Source organism: Trachypithecus francoisi, unplaced genomic scaffold (assembly GCF_009764315.1).
Source record: "Trachypithecus francoisi isolate TF-2019V2 unplaced genomic scaffold, Tfra_2.0 Lachesis_group15, whole genome shotgun sequence".
Classification (NCBI taxonomy): Eukaryota; Metazoa; Chordata; class Mammalia; order Primates; family Cercopithecidae; genus Trachypithecus; species Trachypithecus francoisi.
This window is the reverse complement of record NW_022681460.1, coordinates 52,036,263-52,053,295: the sequence shown is the minus strand read 5'-3', so window position 1 is coordinate 52,053,295 and position 17,033 is coordinate 52,036,263. Positions and strand designations below refer to the sequence as shown.

At 44.7% G+C, this 17,033-nt stretch overlaps 1 protein-coding gene across 2 annotated transcripts in view; it reads left to right on the top strand.

The window, feature by feature from the left end:
* The first annotated feature begins 2,953 nt into the window (after nt 1-2,953).
* The window catches only part of OSTM1 (osteoclastogenesis associated transmembrane protein 1), a 38,559-nt gene continuing 24,479 nt past the window's right edge, over nt 2,954-17,033 (top strand). For both annotated transcript variants that reach the window (XR_004442844.1, XM_033234783.1), the window contains exons 1-2: nt 2,954-3,461; nt 14,326-14,440. Coding sequence is in view for 1 of the 2 variants with exons in the window: in XM_033234783.1 (XP_033090674.1) it covers nt 3,060-3,461; nt 14,326-14,440 (517 nt within the window). In the remaining variant the exon portion in view is untranslated. The remainder of the gene's footprint in view (nt 3,462-14,325; nt 14,441-17,033) is intronic.

Below are 17,033 nucleotides of genomic sequence, written 5' to 3'. Positions count from 1 at the left end.
TTCACCGTATTAGCCAGGATGGTCTCGATCTCCTGACCTCGTGATCCGCCCGTCTCGGCCTCCCAAAGTGCTGGGATTACAGGCTTGAGCCACCGCGCCCGGCCTGGACTCCAATTATTCTTTTTTTTTTGAGACGGAGTCTTGCTCTGCCACCAGGCTGGAGTGCAGTGGCCGGCTCTCAGCTCACTGCAAGCTCCGCCTCCCGGGTTCACGCCATTCTCCTGTCTCAGCCTCCCGAGTAGCTGGGACTACAGGCGCCGCCTCGTCGCCCGGCTAGTTTTTTGTATTTTTAAGTAGAGACAGGGTTTCACCGTATTAGCCAGGATGGTCTCGATCTCCTGACCTCGTGATCCGCCCGTCTCGGCCTCCCAAAGTGCTGGGATTACAGGCTTGAGCCACCGCGCCCGGCCCAATTATTCTTAATATATTTACTGATTCCATCAATCCTTCTGAATGCAAGCAACCTCCCAGTCACCGCTGCCAATCCTCTGCATGGAGACCCTTCTTATCCACTCAGAACCCAATACTCCGCATCAGGCTGATGCTGCCACCCTACCTCATACCACTGTCCTCTTCATCTTACCTGTGCTCTGACACCTCTCTCTGGGTCTCTGACACCCCATCCCTACCAAGCACAGATGCCTTCTTGCTCTACTTGACCTTTAAGATTGAATTGTTCCAGGAATGGAAAGCAAAGGAAGAGGGAAAGTGTCTGTAATTTCCTTAACATTTTTTTTTTTTTTTTGAGACGGAGTCTCGCTCTGTCACCCAGTCTGGAGCACAGTGGCATGATCTTGGCTCACTGCAACCTCTGCCTCCCAGGTTCAAGAGATTCTCCTGCCTCAGCCTCCTGAGCAGCTGGGATTACGGGCACCTGCCACCACACCCGGCTAATTTTTGTATTTTCAGAAGAGATGGGGTTTCACCATGTTGGCCAGGCTGGTCTCGAACTCCTGACCTCAGGTGATCTGCCTGCCTCGGTCTCCCAACGTGCGGGGATTACAGGCATGAGTTACCATGCCCAGCCCCTTAACATGCTTTTTGAAGCCATCCTTTTTACCATTACAAACAATATTGCAACGAATAAGTGTCTATGACAAGGTTGTGAACTTGCTGCATCAAAGAGCACGTGTTGTTGATTCTGCACATTGATTTCCATAGAAGTTAACAATTTACACATCCACTTACAACACAGAATGGTGCTTTAAAGAATTTAAAAGAAAGATAATTCTAACACGCAGAAAGACCTAAGAGTTACGTGATGACTTTTGCAAAACTTAAGACAACTTATTTTCTCTTTTGGAAATACATTTATTGGTATACAAAACAATTTTCCTACTATTCAGTTTCTTATAAACAAAAATGAAACAAAATTTAGCTATCCAAAGCAAATTTAGGCACATAAAACAACAACTAAACAGGCGGGATAAAGCAGCCTGTGCCTGTAGTCCAGTTGTCTGGCAGGCCGAGGCAGCCTCCTGAGGATCCCTTGAGCCAAGGAGTTCGAGTCCTTCCTGGGCAGTCTAGCGAGACTATGTCTCTAAACCAAACCAAATACACAACAACGACAACAACAAAGTTTTGGAAGAACCGTCAGAAACATAAATCAGGACTCTAAGGTAAGTAGAATTTAGTGCAGCAGCTCTGCAATTTACAAGGCAAAAATTACAACCCTGAAAAGCAGGATGACACAAAGCCCAGAAGTAATCTTCTACCAACCTGGTTGGTCAGATACTTGTCAGATAACTGTTTTCCAGATTATGAGCTTAAATTCTTTTTACAGACTGGCAACGGTATCAGGACGTTTTTTCGAGTGTCCCCTGCTTTTGCCTCGGGCATGTCAGAAACTGGATAGGAGTTTGAAGTTGAGTAGTTTGTCCAGGATTTCCTGGGTTTTAGCACTGAACGCGCTGCGTCCCTGGTACCCCTTCAGTTCCAAGCAAACCTGCTTCTTGGCCACTGTCGGACCAGACTTGCGTCAAGTACAGTCGCCACTACACAGATGTGGCTACTTACATTTAAGTTAAACACTTACTTATTTTTGAGATGGGGGTCTCACCCTGTCGCGAAGGCTGGAGAGCAGTGGCGCGATCTTGGCTTACTGCAGCCTCGACCTCCTGGCTCAAGCCATCCTTCCCGCTCAACCTAGGACTACAGGCTTGCGCCACCACGCCCAACGGCGGATTTTTGTATTTTTAGTAGAGACGGGGTTTCGCCTCCAACTCCTGGCTTCAAACGCTCTGCCTACCTCGGCCTCAAAGTGCTGGGATTACAGGCGTGAGCCACCCCGTCCGGCCCTAAATTAAATAAAATTTAAAATTCAGTTCCTCAGCCGGCTCAACACCATAAATGTGTCCAGTGGCTGCCTTAATAACGCAGATGTAGAGTATTTCCCTCATCCCAGAGAGTTCCATCTGACAACGTTGAGGCAGACAGTTGAGAGCTTTTTAAAAAAACAAAAAGCTCGGAAACCGCTAGGCTCCACCACCTGTAATAACCAACCGGCATTATTACTCTCTCCAAATGGGATGAGGAAAAAACTACGCTAAGGAACACCACGCAGAAAATCTGCCGAGGCACCGGCCAGCGGGCTTTCTCTGCGAACGCAGCCGACGGTCATTTCCACAGCGGAGGCCGTCGTCCGTCCAGCGAGGTAAGAAACTTGTAGGACGCCCGGAACTCCCAGAGGGGTGGGCGTGCAAGGGTCACGACCCCCGAGATGCAATTGTCCAAAGCGGTGGGCGCTCGTAGTCACCGGCTGGCCAGCTTGGGCTCGGCAGCACTCAGTGCTCCGCTCCGGCCCGCACCGCGTCTAACGCCAGCTGGGGAGCGCGCGGCCGCAGGGTGGGCGCGTCCCGCACGCGCGCAGGCCCGCGTACCGGAGACAGCCGGCAGCCAATGGGGCGGGGCGTCGCGCGCAAGGGGCGGGGCCGTGACGCGCCCTCCTCGTGACCCGGCTCTCCGCCTGCGCTTGCGGAAACCGGAAGCGGCGGCTGTCCGCGGTGCCGGTTGGGGCCGGAGGGGTGGTGGTGGGCGCCCTGGGGTGTGTGAGCCCCGTGATGGAGCCGGGCCCGACAGCCGCGCGGCGGAGGTGTTCGTTGCCGCCGTGGCTGCCGCTGGGGGTGCTGCTGTGGTCGGGGTTGGCCCTGGGCGCGCTCCCCTTCGGCAGCAGTCCGCACCGGGTCTTCCACGACCTCCTGTCGGAGCAGCAGTTGTTGGAGGTGGAGGACTTGTCCCTGTCCCTGCTGCAGGGTGGAAGGCTGGGGCCTCTGTCGCTGCCCCCGGACCTGCCGGATCTGGATCCCGAGTGCCGGGAGCTCCTGCTGGACTTTGCCAACAGCAGCGCAGAGCTGACAGGGTGTCTGGTGCGCAGCGCCCGGCCCGTGCGCCTCTGTCAGACCTGCTACCCCCTCTTCCAACAGGTCGTCAGCAAGATGGACAACATCAGCCGAGCCGTGGGGGTGGGTACAGGACCACGTCCGGGACTGTAGCGCGGGAGAGTTGGGAAAAGAGGAGGATGTAATGATGATCAATGCTGGGGGCCTCAGTTTCCCCAACAGTAAGAAAAAGGGGTTGGACTTTGTGGAGTTGGGACATCAGGAAAAGGGGGTGGCATTATGGGGCTTGGGGTTTGGGTTTTTGCTTCAATGAATGCTGTTGGACAGCTTTTGTTCATATCGGTGTGATTGGTTTCCTTGGGGGTCCTGATTCCTCAACCCTCTTCCTCTTCCTCCGCCCAATCCACCATAGCTTCTCCTCATCTTCTCCAGGAGCTCCCGGGAAGGATCCTTTTCTGAAACAGATGGGGTGGAGACACTGGTAGTGGTTGGGAATTTGAGCTTTGTAGCTGGAAATGTTCCATGTCCACCACATTCTAACTATGTAACCTTGGATTAATTGTGTTCTCAGAACCTTAATTTCCTCCTCTATAAAGTGGAAAGAACAGCTGCCTAATGCGGCTGTTGGAAGAATTAAAAGAGATATTGCCTGTGACTTCATCTTTGTGATATAGACAGTCTGGAGCTAGCGGCCAGGAGTCCAGTTCCATTCTGCTTATTAGCAGTATACTCTGGGCAAGTTACTTGCATTCTCTGTCCCTGTTTACTAATCTGTAAAATGGGGATAGGCCGGGCGCAGTGGCTCACGCCTGTAATCCCAGCACTTTGGGAGGCCGAGGCGGGTGGATCACGAAGTCAGGAGATCAAGACCATCCTGGCTAACACAGTGAAACCCCGTCTTTACTAAAAAAATACAAAAAATTAGCCGGACGTAGTGACAGGCGCCTGTAGTCCCAGCTACTCGGGAGGCTGAGGCAGGAGAATGGCGTGAATCTGGGAGGCGGAGCTTGCAGTGAGCCGAGATCGCGCCACTGCTCTCCAGCCTGGGCGACAGAGCGAGACTCCGTCTCAAACAACATCAACAACAACAAAAACAACAACAAATTAGAAAACTGACACATAGTAATACCTCTAAGTAAATGGGAGGTAAAATTTTAAGAAATTGTAAGACTGCACTTCATTCTTGGTACCTTGAGGTGTTTCCAGTTGTGTGGTATCTGCTGTGAGGGCCTTAATTTAAAAAAGAAAAACAGACACAATTCCTGCTCTTAAGTACTTTATAAAGGTTAGGAAAATATTAGAGTGTCAGGGTTGGTGGGAGTCACGAGGTGTGGGCCGGATATGTTTGGTAAAGGAAAAACATGAGGAATAACATTGAGACTGGAGAATAAGAAAGTTCCTCTTGTATTAAGCGGACAGCAAGTAGTCTCATGAAAATGTGGTTGGAATCATTTCATACGTTTAAACTTGTCTAAACTTGTTTGTAGTTGCACTAAATATAAATTTGTATCTAGTTGTATCCTGCTTTAAGTCAGCCTGTTATTATTTAAAATAAATCTGTCATGGCTGTGTGTGGTGGCTCATGCCTGTAATCCCAGCACTTTGGGAGGCTGAGGCGGAGGATCGCCTGAGGTCAGGAGTTTGAGACTAACCTGACCAACATGGTGAAACCCCTGTCTCTACTAAAAACACAAAAATTATCCGGGTGTGGTGGCATATGCCTGTAGTCCCAGCTGCTCTGGAAGCTGAGGCAGAAAGATCACTTGAGCCTGGGAGGCCAAGGTTGCAGTGGGCCGAGATTGCACCCCTGCACTCTAGCCTGGGCAACAGAGTGAGACTCTATCTCAAAATAAATAAATAAATACGTAAAAATAAAAATCTGTCATTTTACATAAATGGGGAATTTATTTGCATTAAATAAATTCTGTAGTCAACCTTTCTGTAAAGAGCATGTGTTTTTGTTTGTTTTTTCTTTTTTTTTTTGAGACAAGGTCTCGCTCTGTTGCCCAGGCTAGAGTGCGATGGTGTCATCTCGGCTCACTGCAGTCTCTGCCTTCTGGGTTCAAGTGATTCTCCTGCCTCAGCTTCCCGAGTAGCTGGAACTACAGGTGTGCACCACCACACCTGGCTATTTTTTAAATTTTTAGTAGAGACAGGTTTCACCATGTTGGCCAGGCTGGTCTCGAACTCCTGGCCTCAAATAATCCACACACCTCGGCCTCCCAAAGATTTGGGATTACAGGTGTGAGCCACCACATCTGGCCAAGGCCATATTTTCAAGGTAAATAAATTCAGGCTTACATGCAGTATTTTCCAGGCACACTTGCGTTGGGTATAGCAAGGAATATATATCTTACTATCACTTTAAAACATAGTACCCAAGACATGTCCCTATCAACTGCAGCAGAATATGATATAGCATCATATTCAGTGTTGAGCCGTTAAGATGAGTTGTTTTAGGGTTCCATTTACTGTAAAGGACAAGTGCTATTGCGGGCGGAATGGCCAGGGATCATGATGCAAAGTGTGGGTCTTTGGAGGCAGCAAAGCTTTTCTCATATGTGTAGGTACTGTGGAATTAAAAAGAGGCTAAAAGTAGCACCTCAAACTCTAGTGTGCAGTATTATAGGCATCACCCAATCTGCATATGAATTTCTATATGAATTCCCCACTACCCAGAGGAGGCTTCCCAGTGGGGGAGTTGTAGAAACCCCCTTCCTCTGCCTCAGATTCTACCAGCAACCTGGGTACCCAGCTCAACTCACCCTGATGTGAAAGGAAGTAGATAAATAGGTGAAAAGAGGCAGGGAAACTTTTTTTGTATTTTCTCTCCAACTCATCCTAGGCCTTGGTCTCAGCTCCCCTTCTTTCCCAAGTAGAGCTGTATATGATTCTTTAGCTCAAAAGCATGACTTCTACAGTTGTGAGGTACTTTATAGATTTAAAAGGCTATACGGACTGGTTTGGGAGTTGAACCATCATGTATAATAATGAACTTATGAGACCAGGCATGGTGGCTCATGCCTGTAATCCCAGTGCTTTGGGAGGTTGAGGCAGGCAAATCACCTGAGGCCAGGAGTTCGAGACCAGCCTGGCCAACATGGTGAAACACTGTCTCTACTAAAAATAAAAAAATTAAAATTAAAATTAACCGGACGTGGTGGTGCCCAGCTACTCAGGAGGCTGAGGCAGGAGAATTGCTTGAACCCGGGAGGAGGAGGTTACAGTGAGCCAAGATAGTGCCACCACTCTCCAGCCTAGGGGACAGAGTGAGACTCCATCGCAAAAAAACAAAACAAAAACCTATGGAAAAATGTGTCATGAGTGAACTTGAAGGAATTAATTGTCTTTTGGGGAGGTTTATTTATCCAGTGTAATTTTTTTTTTTTTTTTGGGACAGAGTCTCACTCTGTTGCCCAGGCTGGAGTGCAGTGGCGCAATCTCTGCTCGCTGCAAGCTCCACCTCCCAGGTTCATGCCATTCTCCTGCCTCAGCCTCCTGAGTAGCTGGGACTACAGGTGCCCACTATCACACCCGGCTGATTTTTTATATTTTTAGTAGAGACGAGGTTTCACCGTGTTAGCTAGGATGGTCTCGATCTCCTGACCTTGTGATCTGCCCGCCTTGGCCTCCCAAAGCGCTGGGATTACAGGCGTGAGCCACCGCACCCAGCCTTTTTTTCTTGAGACCGAGTTTCCCTCTTGTTACCCAGGCTGGAGTGCAATGGCATGATCTCGGCTCACTGCAACGTTCGCCTCCTGGGTTCAAGCCATTCTCCTGCCTCAGCCTCTCAAGTAGCTGGGATTACAGGCGCCTGCCACCACACCTCGCTAATTTTTGCATTTTTAGTAGAGACAAGGTTTCACTATGTTGGCCAGGCTGGTCTCAAACTCCTGACCTCAGGCGATCCACCCATCTCTATCTCCCAAAGTGCTGGGATTACAGGCATGAGCCATCACGCCCAGCCTATCCAGTGTGATGTATTTTGTTTGACTCAGACTCAGTCTTTCCCTTAAATTAGTTTTTAGCAAGCACCTACTATTCTTGAATATTGGGCTGGTAAAAGGATAAGAAGGAAAAGAAGGGTAAGATTCAGGCCTCAAACTATTGGTATAGTTAGGGGAAATAAAGTACCTTATATGGGGAAATAGGAAAATATCAGTGAGTGTTATAAATTGTACCACAGCAATTTAGAGCAAAAGAGTGAAAGGAATGCCACGTTAAAGGAGGGAACAGAGCCAAGTGCAGTGGCTTATGCCTGTAATCCCAGCACTTTGGGAAGCCAAGGCAGGTGGATCACTTGAGGCCAGGAGTTCGAGACCAGCCTGGCCAACATGGCAAAACTCCGTCTCTACTAAAAATACAAAAAATTAACCAGGAGTAGTGGTATGTGCCTATAATCCCAGCTACTCAGGAGGCTGAGGTGGGAGAATCACTTGAACCCGGGAGGCTGAGGTTTCAGTGAACCAAGTTTGCACCACTGCACTCCACCCTAGGTGACAGAGTGAGACTCCGTCTCAAAAAAAGAAAAAAAAAATGAGGGAACAGAGCAAGGCTGATTCATCAGAGGAAACCTATAAGCTGAATCTCAAGGCATTCTTTCTACCCTTCTTTAGTGTGAATGGACATTGATTGATTGAGAGAGGAGAGGAGTATAACAAGGAGAAAAAAAGAATCAAAGCCAGAAACTAGTAAGCTATTTATGTGGTACAGCAATATAATTAACTATAATAAAATTCCCTGATAAGAATCGTAGGTTCTTGTCACTTCCTTTTAGAATTTCTGGGACAAGGATTGCATATAGTTTTGTTATCTCAAGGTAAAAAATACAGTGTGATTTCTGAAACCTGAATGATAGAACTGATGGATTCCTTCTTCCTTAGAGTCATACTTGCTCCTTTTAGTTTAAACTGATAGGGACATAGTTTCATTGTGATTCAGCATTATCAGAATGGTCCTGAGGATGCTTTTACCCCCTCAGATTCTGAATTGGTAGGCTCTGTCCTATTCTACTTGGTTTGTTTAAAATTTAGATAGTGTTTAAAATTTAGATTTATAGATCCATTCATCTACCTATCTATCTCTATCTATCTATGTATCTGTATATCTTTGTGAAGTGCTAATCATTTGGGTTATGTATTTGGTGAGTATTCAATATACTTTTACTATAGATTATTAACTAACAAATTCTTAGGACTATAGGGAGAAAACCAGAACATAGTATAATAATCTATGCCTTTCATTAGAGATCAGAAAATGTAATATTTCTTCTGCATTCATTCAAGAAAATATTATTGAGTACCTATTATGTATAGGTTGTGGTAGCTGCTAGGGATATAGCGTGAATGAGCAGAGCTTATAGTCTGAAGACAGACATTAAGCATCTCCTTATACAAATAATTATTTAATTCATGTGTAATAAGTGTTGCTGATTAAAAAACCCAGATGCTACCAATGCATATGACAAGAGTGCTGATCTAGAGTATGACTGGGGGTAGGTAGAATGGTCAGTGATTAAAGCAGACACCTACAATTTGAGAGGACATGGGGCAGGGGAGGGAAGGTATACATGTAAAGAAATAGCAGGCATGAAGACTGAGATGGAAAGGAGTTTGTGGTGTATTTGAGGTCTAGAACACAGCACAGTGAGCAAGAAGGAGACCCGTGGTCTGAGCCTAAAGAAGTAGACAGGGGGCAGGTCATGTGGGCCTTGTAGGATATGTTAAGGATTTTAGACTTTGGTTTTAAAGCAGTATGATGTTATTGAAAGGTTTAATTCTGTGGAGTGACATAATCAGATTTGTACTTTGCTGTGTGACAGAAAATGGAGGGGGTTGGGGCTGGGGAGGGTAGGGGAAGAAGATATGTGGAAAGATGAATTAGACTATTACACTGGTATGAGAGACAGTAGTGGCTAGACTATGTGGGGGCCATCATCATGGGTAGAAATGGGTAGATTTCAGAGATACTTAGGAGGCAGAAATTACAGGCTTGGAGGTTAATTGAAAGTGGGGAGTAAGGAAAAGGTAGTGATGATTTCCAGGGTTGTAATAAGAGCAGCTTAGTGAATAGGGTTGTCATTTACTGAGCTGGCAGGAGGAGTCTGTTTAGTGGGGGAAGATCATTAACTCAGTTTTGAATTTGTTGATTTTGAGGTGTTTATGAGCTTTCTAAGTGGAGATATTGCCTATGTGGTTGAATATAGACATCTAGAGGACTGGACTGGAGATAACGCCTTTGGAAGTGTCGGCATAAAAATGGCATTTGAAATTATGACTTGGGTGAACATACCTGAAGAATGAGTAGGAACACTAAGAATTTAAGATTAAGTAAAGGGTAAACTCTCAAAGGTGACTGAGAAGGAAGAACTGGAGAGATAAAGAAGAATGAGGAGAACATGATGTCCTGTAAATCAAGGAAAAGGGAAGAGGTGGTTATTTTTGTCAAATCCTGCTGAGAGAATTGGAGGTACATCTGTCAACACTGGCAGTATTGGTGACACTAGCAAGAGTGAATTTGATGGAGTCCTTGGGTATGAAAGTGAGATCAGAGTGGGTTGAACGAACAGGGATTGGAAGATGAGGATGTGGTAAGTGTGAACTAGACAACTGCTGAAGAGTTTGACCTTGATGGGGAGATAAGAAAGACAGGTCACTAAAGAGCAATGTGGGACTCAGAGACTTTCTTTCATTTCTCTCTCTCTCTGTCTTTTTTTTAGACAGAGGCTTGCTCTGTCAGCTAAGCTGGAATGCATGGCACAATTTCAGCTCACTGCAACCTCCACCTCCTGGGTTCAAGCGATTCTCCAGCCTCAGCCTCCCGAGTAGCTGGGACTACAGGTGTCCACCACCACACCTGGCTAATTTTTATTTTTTATTTTTTATTTTTTTTGAGACAGAGTCTTGCTCTGTCGCCCAGGCTGAAGTGCAGTGGCATGATATCGGCTCACTGCAAGCTCCGCCTCCCGGGTTCACGCCATTCTCCTGCCTCAGCCTCCCGAGTAGCTGGGACTACAGGAGCCCGCCACCTTGCCCGGCTAGTTTTTCATATTTTTTAGTAGAGACGGGGTTTCACCATGTTAGCCAGGATGGTTTCGATCTCCTGACCTTGTGGTCCACCCGTCTCGGCCTCCCAAAGTGCTGGGATTACAGGCTTGAGCCACCGCGCCCGGCCTAATTTTTATATTTTTAGTAGAGGTGGGGTTTCACCATGTTGGCCAGACTGATCTCAAACTCCTGACCTCAAGTGATCTGCCTGCCTCAGCCTCCCAGAGTGCTGCGATTATAGGCGTGAGCCACCATGCCAGGCTGACTTTCTGTCATTTCTTTCCATTCCCCTGTCCCTCCATTCCTCTGTCCTGCCTTCTCTTCTTCCTTGCCCAAGATGGGAGAGAGCTGGACATGTTTAAATGTTGATAGTAAGGGTCCTTTAGAGAAGGTGAAGATTCTGTAGGAGGGAGTGGGAAGCAGACAAGGTCAGTTTCTAGAAAAGGCAGGGTAGATGGGATCTAGGGCATCCTTAGAGAGATGGGCCTTGAAAGGGACAGGTGCCTTCCTCACCATAATAGGAGGGTAGAACTAGAGGTTACATGTAGAGGTAGGCAGGTTAGAGTTTCAGCTCGAAGGCTTCTGTTATCCAGGAGGCTAGATCTTCTCTTGAGAGTAAAGAGTGGGAGAGGGATCAGAGTTTCTGGGAGAGTGGAGAAGTTATAAAAAGGAGAGAATGAGCAGACAGAAAAGTGAGGGGTATGGTTTAGGATTATGGATTTACTGTGGAATTAATCTGTGTTGTTAATTTTTTGCCAGCAACTCCTGACTTCCTGGGTGCAGGCATGATCAAAAGAAATGGCTCGCTTCATAATGGTTAGGGTTCTGCTAAGTTGTTATGATAGATTTGAGTATTAAGAGGTCTAAGTATAAACAAGGACCATTTTTTTTTGGTCACTTGGCGAGGTGTTGGGAATACAAAGATGTGGCAGTTTCCATTTTAAAGGGACGTCTGTCCAGAAGAGAAACCTAAACGTAATAGGTGGATGTCATGCTTTAAGAAACCATGCATCAGGGTAATGATGCATGGGTCCCACATTGCTCTTTAGTGACCTCTCTTTCTTATCTCCCCATCAAGGCCAAACTCTTCAGCAGTTGTCTAGGTTCACTCTTCCCACATCCTCATCTTCCATTCTCTGTTCAACCCACTCTGACCTCACTTTCACACTCAAAGACACCATCAAATTCATTCTTGTTAGTGTCACCAATACTGTCAGTGTTGACAGATGTACCTCCAATTCTCTCAGCAGGATTTGACACAACCACCACTTCCCTTTTCCTTGATTTACAGGACATCGTGCTCTCCTTATTTTTCTTTCTCTCTCGAATTCTTCCTTCTCAGTCACCTTTGATAGTTTACCCTCTACCCAGCTAACAGTACCTATTTCATAGAGTTGTTATGAGGTTTAAGTAAGGAAGTGCAGTTGGGACATTTAGAACTGAGAAGTACTAAATAAGTACCTCATCATCATTTGGATTATTAATCATTTCCTTTCTGTCCTCACTGCTGTCATCATCCTTTCATTATACCTGAGCTATGGAAGTAGTGTAATGAGTCTCCCTGCCTCCTCACCCTACATATCACGGCCTAAACATATATTCCTGAAACTGCTTTTCATGACACCCTCCTCAAAAATCTTCAAGAATTTCTCACTAATTCTCATGACCCTCAAGGCTTCTCATAACCTTGTTCTAACTTAGCCCTTTAATAGCCCTACTTTCATAGACTACTGAATACTCCCCAAATACCACATAATCATTATCACTTTCATCCCATGATCATTTAATTCTTATTTTCGAATCCTTTTCTCTTCCTCAATATAGGGCTTAGTTCATATCCTTCCTTCATGAACTGTTTTCTAGTTTCTCAAAACTACATTGATATCTTCCTCAACTGAACTATTCCACACACTGAACACCCATACAGGCTTTACTATATTGATTTTTAAAATAGCCAGTCACCTACTTATAAAGATTCAACTTAAGCAACTAATTACACTTAGCCAACTAAACTTACTTAGAGCACTTAATGTTGGCAGCATGGTAGCTAGGTGAAATAGCATATATCATTCACTGTGTACCAGACAATGTGCTGAGTGATTAATGTATGCTATTTCATTTAATACATACAGTAACTGTAGGACCCTTGATTTTGAAACCAAACCTTAGAGAGGTAGGTCAGCTGCCCAAGGTCACTAGCTAGTGACTCAGGCTTGTATTAATACACTGTTATTACTTCTACTTAAGAAGAGATAATAGGCCAGGCGTGGTGGCTCATGCCTGTAATCCCAGCACTTTGGGAGGTCAAGGCGGGTGGATCACCTGAGGTCAGGAGTTCAAGAGCGGTCAGACCAACATGGTGAAACCCCATCTCTACTAAAAATAAAAATTATCCAGGTGTGGTGGCACGTTGCCTGTAGTCCCAGCTGCTCGGGCGGCTAAGGCAGGAGGATCACTTGAACCCAGGAGGCAGATGGTGCAGTGAGCTGAGATGGCACCACTGCACTCCAGCTGGGGTGATAGAAGGAGACTCCATCTCAAAAAAAAAAAGAAAAAAAAAGTGATAATAGAAAATTTTCTTCTATGACTGGTATTGCTCAGAAGGTAATTCTAAAAAGGAGTCTTTTAAAATGTTTTGTTCATGGCCAGGTGCGGTGGCTCTAAAAATACAAAAATTAGCTGGGTGTGGTGGCGTGCGCCTGTAGTCCCAGATTCTCACTGAGGCACAAGAATCGCTTGAACCTGGGAGGCAAAGGCTGCAGTGAGCTGAGATCTTGCCACTGCACTCCAGTCTGGGTAACAGAGTGAGATTCTGTCTCAAATAACGATAATAGTAATAGTAATAATAATAATAATAAATAAAATGTTTTGTTCAATTCACTATTTTAAAAGCAAGCACTCATTCAAATGGACCTTTTAATGGGATGACAAAACTAAGCTACAAAGAAGATAACCTTCCCAAAATGAACATCAGCAAATATTTTAAAGCAGAGATTCTTCCTTTTCTCCTTTTTTCCATTTCTTCTCCCACATGGCTGATCATTTGTTTCCCAGGAGTTACCACTCTCGTCTATTATTCGTCACACTGTATAACTCCTTGTGTTTGTATCTGCGAGAGGTTCTCAAAGCCCCAGAATCGATGGCATTCTTTTATACTTTTTTTTTTTTTTTTTTTTTTTTTTTGAGACGGAGTCTGGCTCTGTCGCCCGGGCTGGATTGCAGTGGCCGGATCTCAGCTCACTGCAAGCTCCGCCTCCCAGGTTTACGCTATTCTCCTGCCTCAGCCTCCCGAATAGCTGGGACTACAGGCACCCGCCACCTCGCCCGGCTAGTTTTTTGTATTTTTTAGTAGAGACGGGGTTTCACCGGGTTAGCCAGGATGGTCTCGATCTCCTGACCTTGTGATCCACCCGTCTCGGCCTCCCAAAGTGCTGGGATTACAGGCTTGAGCCACCGCGCCTGGCCTCTTTTATACTTTTTATATCATCAAAACTTCAGGATTTTTATAGTGCCTAGTAAATAGTAGGAGTTAAATAAGTTTGAAAGAATTAAGGGTCAGCAGGACTTAGTTCCTTGCTTGGGGCACAAGGGAAAGGAAATAGATAAGGATCAAATAATTTGGGAACTTGGATTTATTATTTGCATAGCATGAGTTTCTTTCATTATTAAAATGATCTGCAAAAGCGTATTTTTCCATCTGAGTACAAGCTATTTAGGTACAAAGATTTTCTTCCCTTGCAGGTGAACCTAGTACCAATAAATGTTAGCTGCTAATTACTTTATTATCATTGTTATTATTAATGTTAACATTATCTGATCATATCAAACAAAATGTTACAAAGCTTGTAATAAATGTTATTTTTTGTAAGGTTTTTGCCTCAAATTGTTTGCAAAATCTAAAAATACTCAGATTGTATTTTTCTCTCTTGTTTTTGTTATAGAATACTTCAGAGAGTCAGAGTTGTGCCAGAAGTCTCTTAATGGCAGATAGAATGCAAATAGTTGTGATTCTCTCAGAGTTTTTTAATACCACATGGCAGGAGGCAAATTGTGCAAGTAAGTAATTCTTTCTTTTTCTTGTTGCAGTTACAGTTCAGTAGTACAAATGTCAGATTTTATTTTAGTGAATTTTGGGATCTTTGAAGCTGGATAATACTTTTTATTGCTAAGTTTAAATAAACTGTCATGGACACCATGGTTTATTAATGGCAACTGAGCAAATGGTGAAAGGTAGAAAAGTGTAGCAGTTACTATGCGCTTTGGATTTAGACAGACTTGAGTTTGATTCTAAGCTCTGCCACTTACCATCCCTAACCTACTAGCTGTCAGATATGGGAGAAAAACTTTGCCTCTTGGAAGTTCAGTTTCTTCATCTGTAAATTGGTGGTAATGATAGAACCTATCTTATGTAGTCGCCTTGAGAATTAAGTGAAGTAAATTGTGTAAAGCACTTAGCTCAATGCCTGACACATATTTAATGTTCAAGAAATGTTAACTGTTTAGTATAATAATAATTATGATGTTTACAGTAATCTGTCAAGTGGTGTGTGGCAGGGGGTGGAGTGGAATGATAACATCTGTTCTACCTTCTTTGCAGGTTTGTGTGTAATTGTGTAATAAAATAAGATCTGCTTTTAGATAGTCTTTGGAAAAATTAAAATCACTATTCCAATTCAGATGGTGTTTTGAATACCAACTATGTGCCAGGCAGTTCTTATTTTTCAAGTCTTTCAGTTTAGTGAGTGAGAAAGATATATTTACAAATACAACCTAGGACAGACACAGAAATGCTTTAATAAAGTTATGAAGTCCTTGGAGGAAGAAGAAAATAAATTTTACTGGGAAGAATATGAAGTGACTTCCTGGAGGAGCTACCTTTTGAACCTAGGCCTGTACTATTGGACATTATTTCAGTAAGTAGAGATAACTCCAGTGAGGTGGCTCACACCTGTAATCCCAGCACTTTGGGAAGCCAAGGTAGAATTGCTTGAGCCCAGGAGTTTGAGACCAGCCTGGGGAACACAGTGAGACCCCCGTCTCTACCAAAAAAAATTTTTTTTAATTAGGTAGGCATGGTGGCATGTGTCTGTAGTCCTAGCTACTTGGGAGGCTGAGGCAGGAGGATCCCTTGAGCCCAGGAGTTCAAGGATGCAGTGAGCTATGATTGTGCCACTGCATTCCAGCCTGGGCAACAGAGCAAGACCCTTAAAAAAAAAAAAAAGTAGAAATGAGAGAAGGACATGGCAGGTAGTGGCATGGGCAGAGGCACAGAGGTATAAAAGGGCAACAGATGTTCCAGGAAGCATAGTTGGAGGTAAAATTGGCAAGGGAAAGTAGGACCTTGACTGATAGAGTAGTTTACTGTTTGGGCCAACATTTTTTATTCTGCTTAGAATATCAACATATTATTAAGAAGGAGTTATAGACCAGGCATGGTGGCTCATACCTGTAATCCCAGCACTTTGGGAGGCCAAGGTGGGAGAATTGTTTGAGCCTAGGAGTTCAAGACCAACTTGGGCAACATGGCAAAACCTTCTCTAAACAAAAAATAAAAAAATTAGCTGGACTTGGTGGCATGTGCCTGTAGTCCCAGCAGCTTGGGAGGCTGAGATGGGAGGATTACTTGAGCCTAGGAGGTCAAGGCTGCAATCAATCATGATTGTGCCACTGCACCCTGGTCTGGGCAACAGACCTACACCCTATCTACAACAACAACATAAAAAAAAAAAAAAAAAGAAAAGAAAGGCTTATACAGTATTCTCCTATTATGATTATACAGTATTCTGTTAGCCATGGTTTCACTTGCTGTAGTTTCAGTTACTGCAGTCAACTGCAGTCCAAAAATATTAAATGGAAAATTTCAGAAGTAAACAATGTATAAGCTTAAATTGTGTATGATTCTGAGTAACATAATGAAATCCCACGACATCCTGCTTCATCTGCTTGGGCTGGGAATCATCCCTTCGTCCAGCATAACTATGCTGTAGATGCTGCCTCTCCTGCGAGGCACTGAGGAACATCTTGGTTTTAAGGTCAGCTGTCATGGTATGGCACTACTTGTGTTCAAGTAACCCTTAGTTTACTTACTAATTCTTTTTTTTTTTTTTTTTTTTTTGAGACGGAGTCTTGCGCTGTCGCCCAGGCTGGAGTGCAGTGGCCAGATCTCAGCTCACTGCAAGCTCTGCCTCCTGGGTTCCCGCCTTTCTCCTGCCTCAGCCTCCCGTGTAGCTGGGACTACAGGTGCCCGCCACCTCGCCCGGCTAGTTTTTTGTATTTTTTAGTAGAGACGGGGTCATGTTAGCCAGGATGGTCTCGATCTCCTGACCTCGTGATCTGCCCGTCTCGGCCTCCCAAAGTGCTGGGATTACAGGCTTGAGCCACCGCGCGCGGCCACTAATTCTTTAATAATAGTAACATAATTATTAGTTTTTGTTTTTAATCTCTTACTGTGCCTAATTTATAAATTAAACTTTATCATGGGTATGATATAGAAAAAAGATAAAATCATAGTATATAGAAGGTTTGGTACTATACTTGAAAAAATAGAAATAGAAAAAGCATATTATATAGAAGGTTTGGTACTGTACTTGGTTTCAAGCATCCATTGGGGGTCTTGGAATGTTTCCCTTGAAGATAAGAGGTGACTACT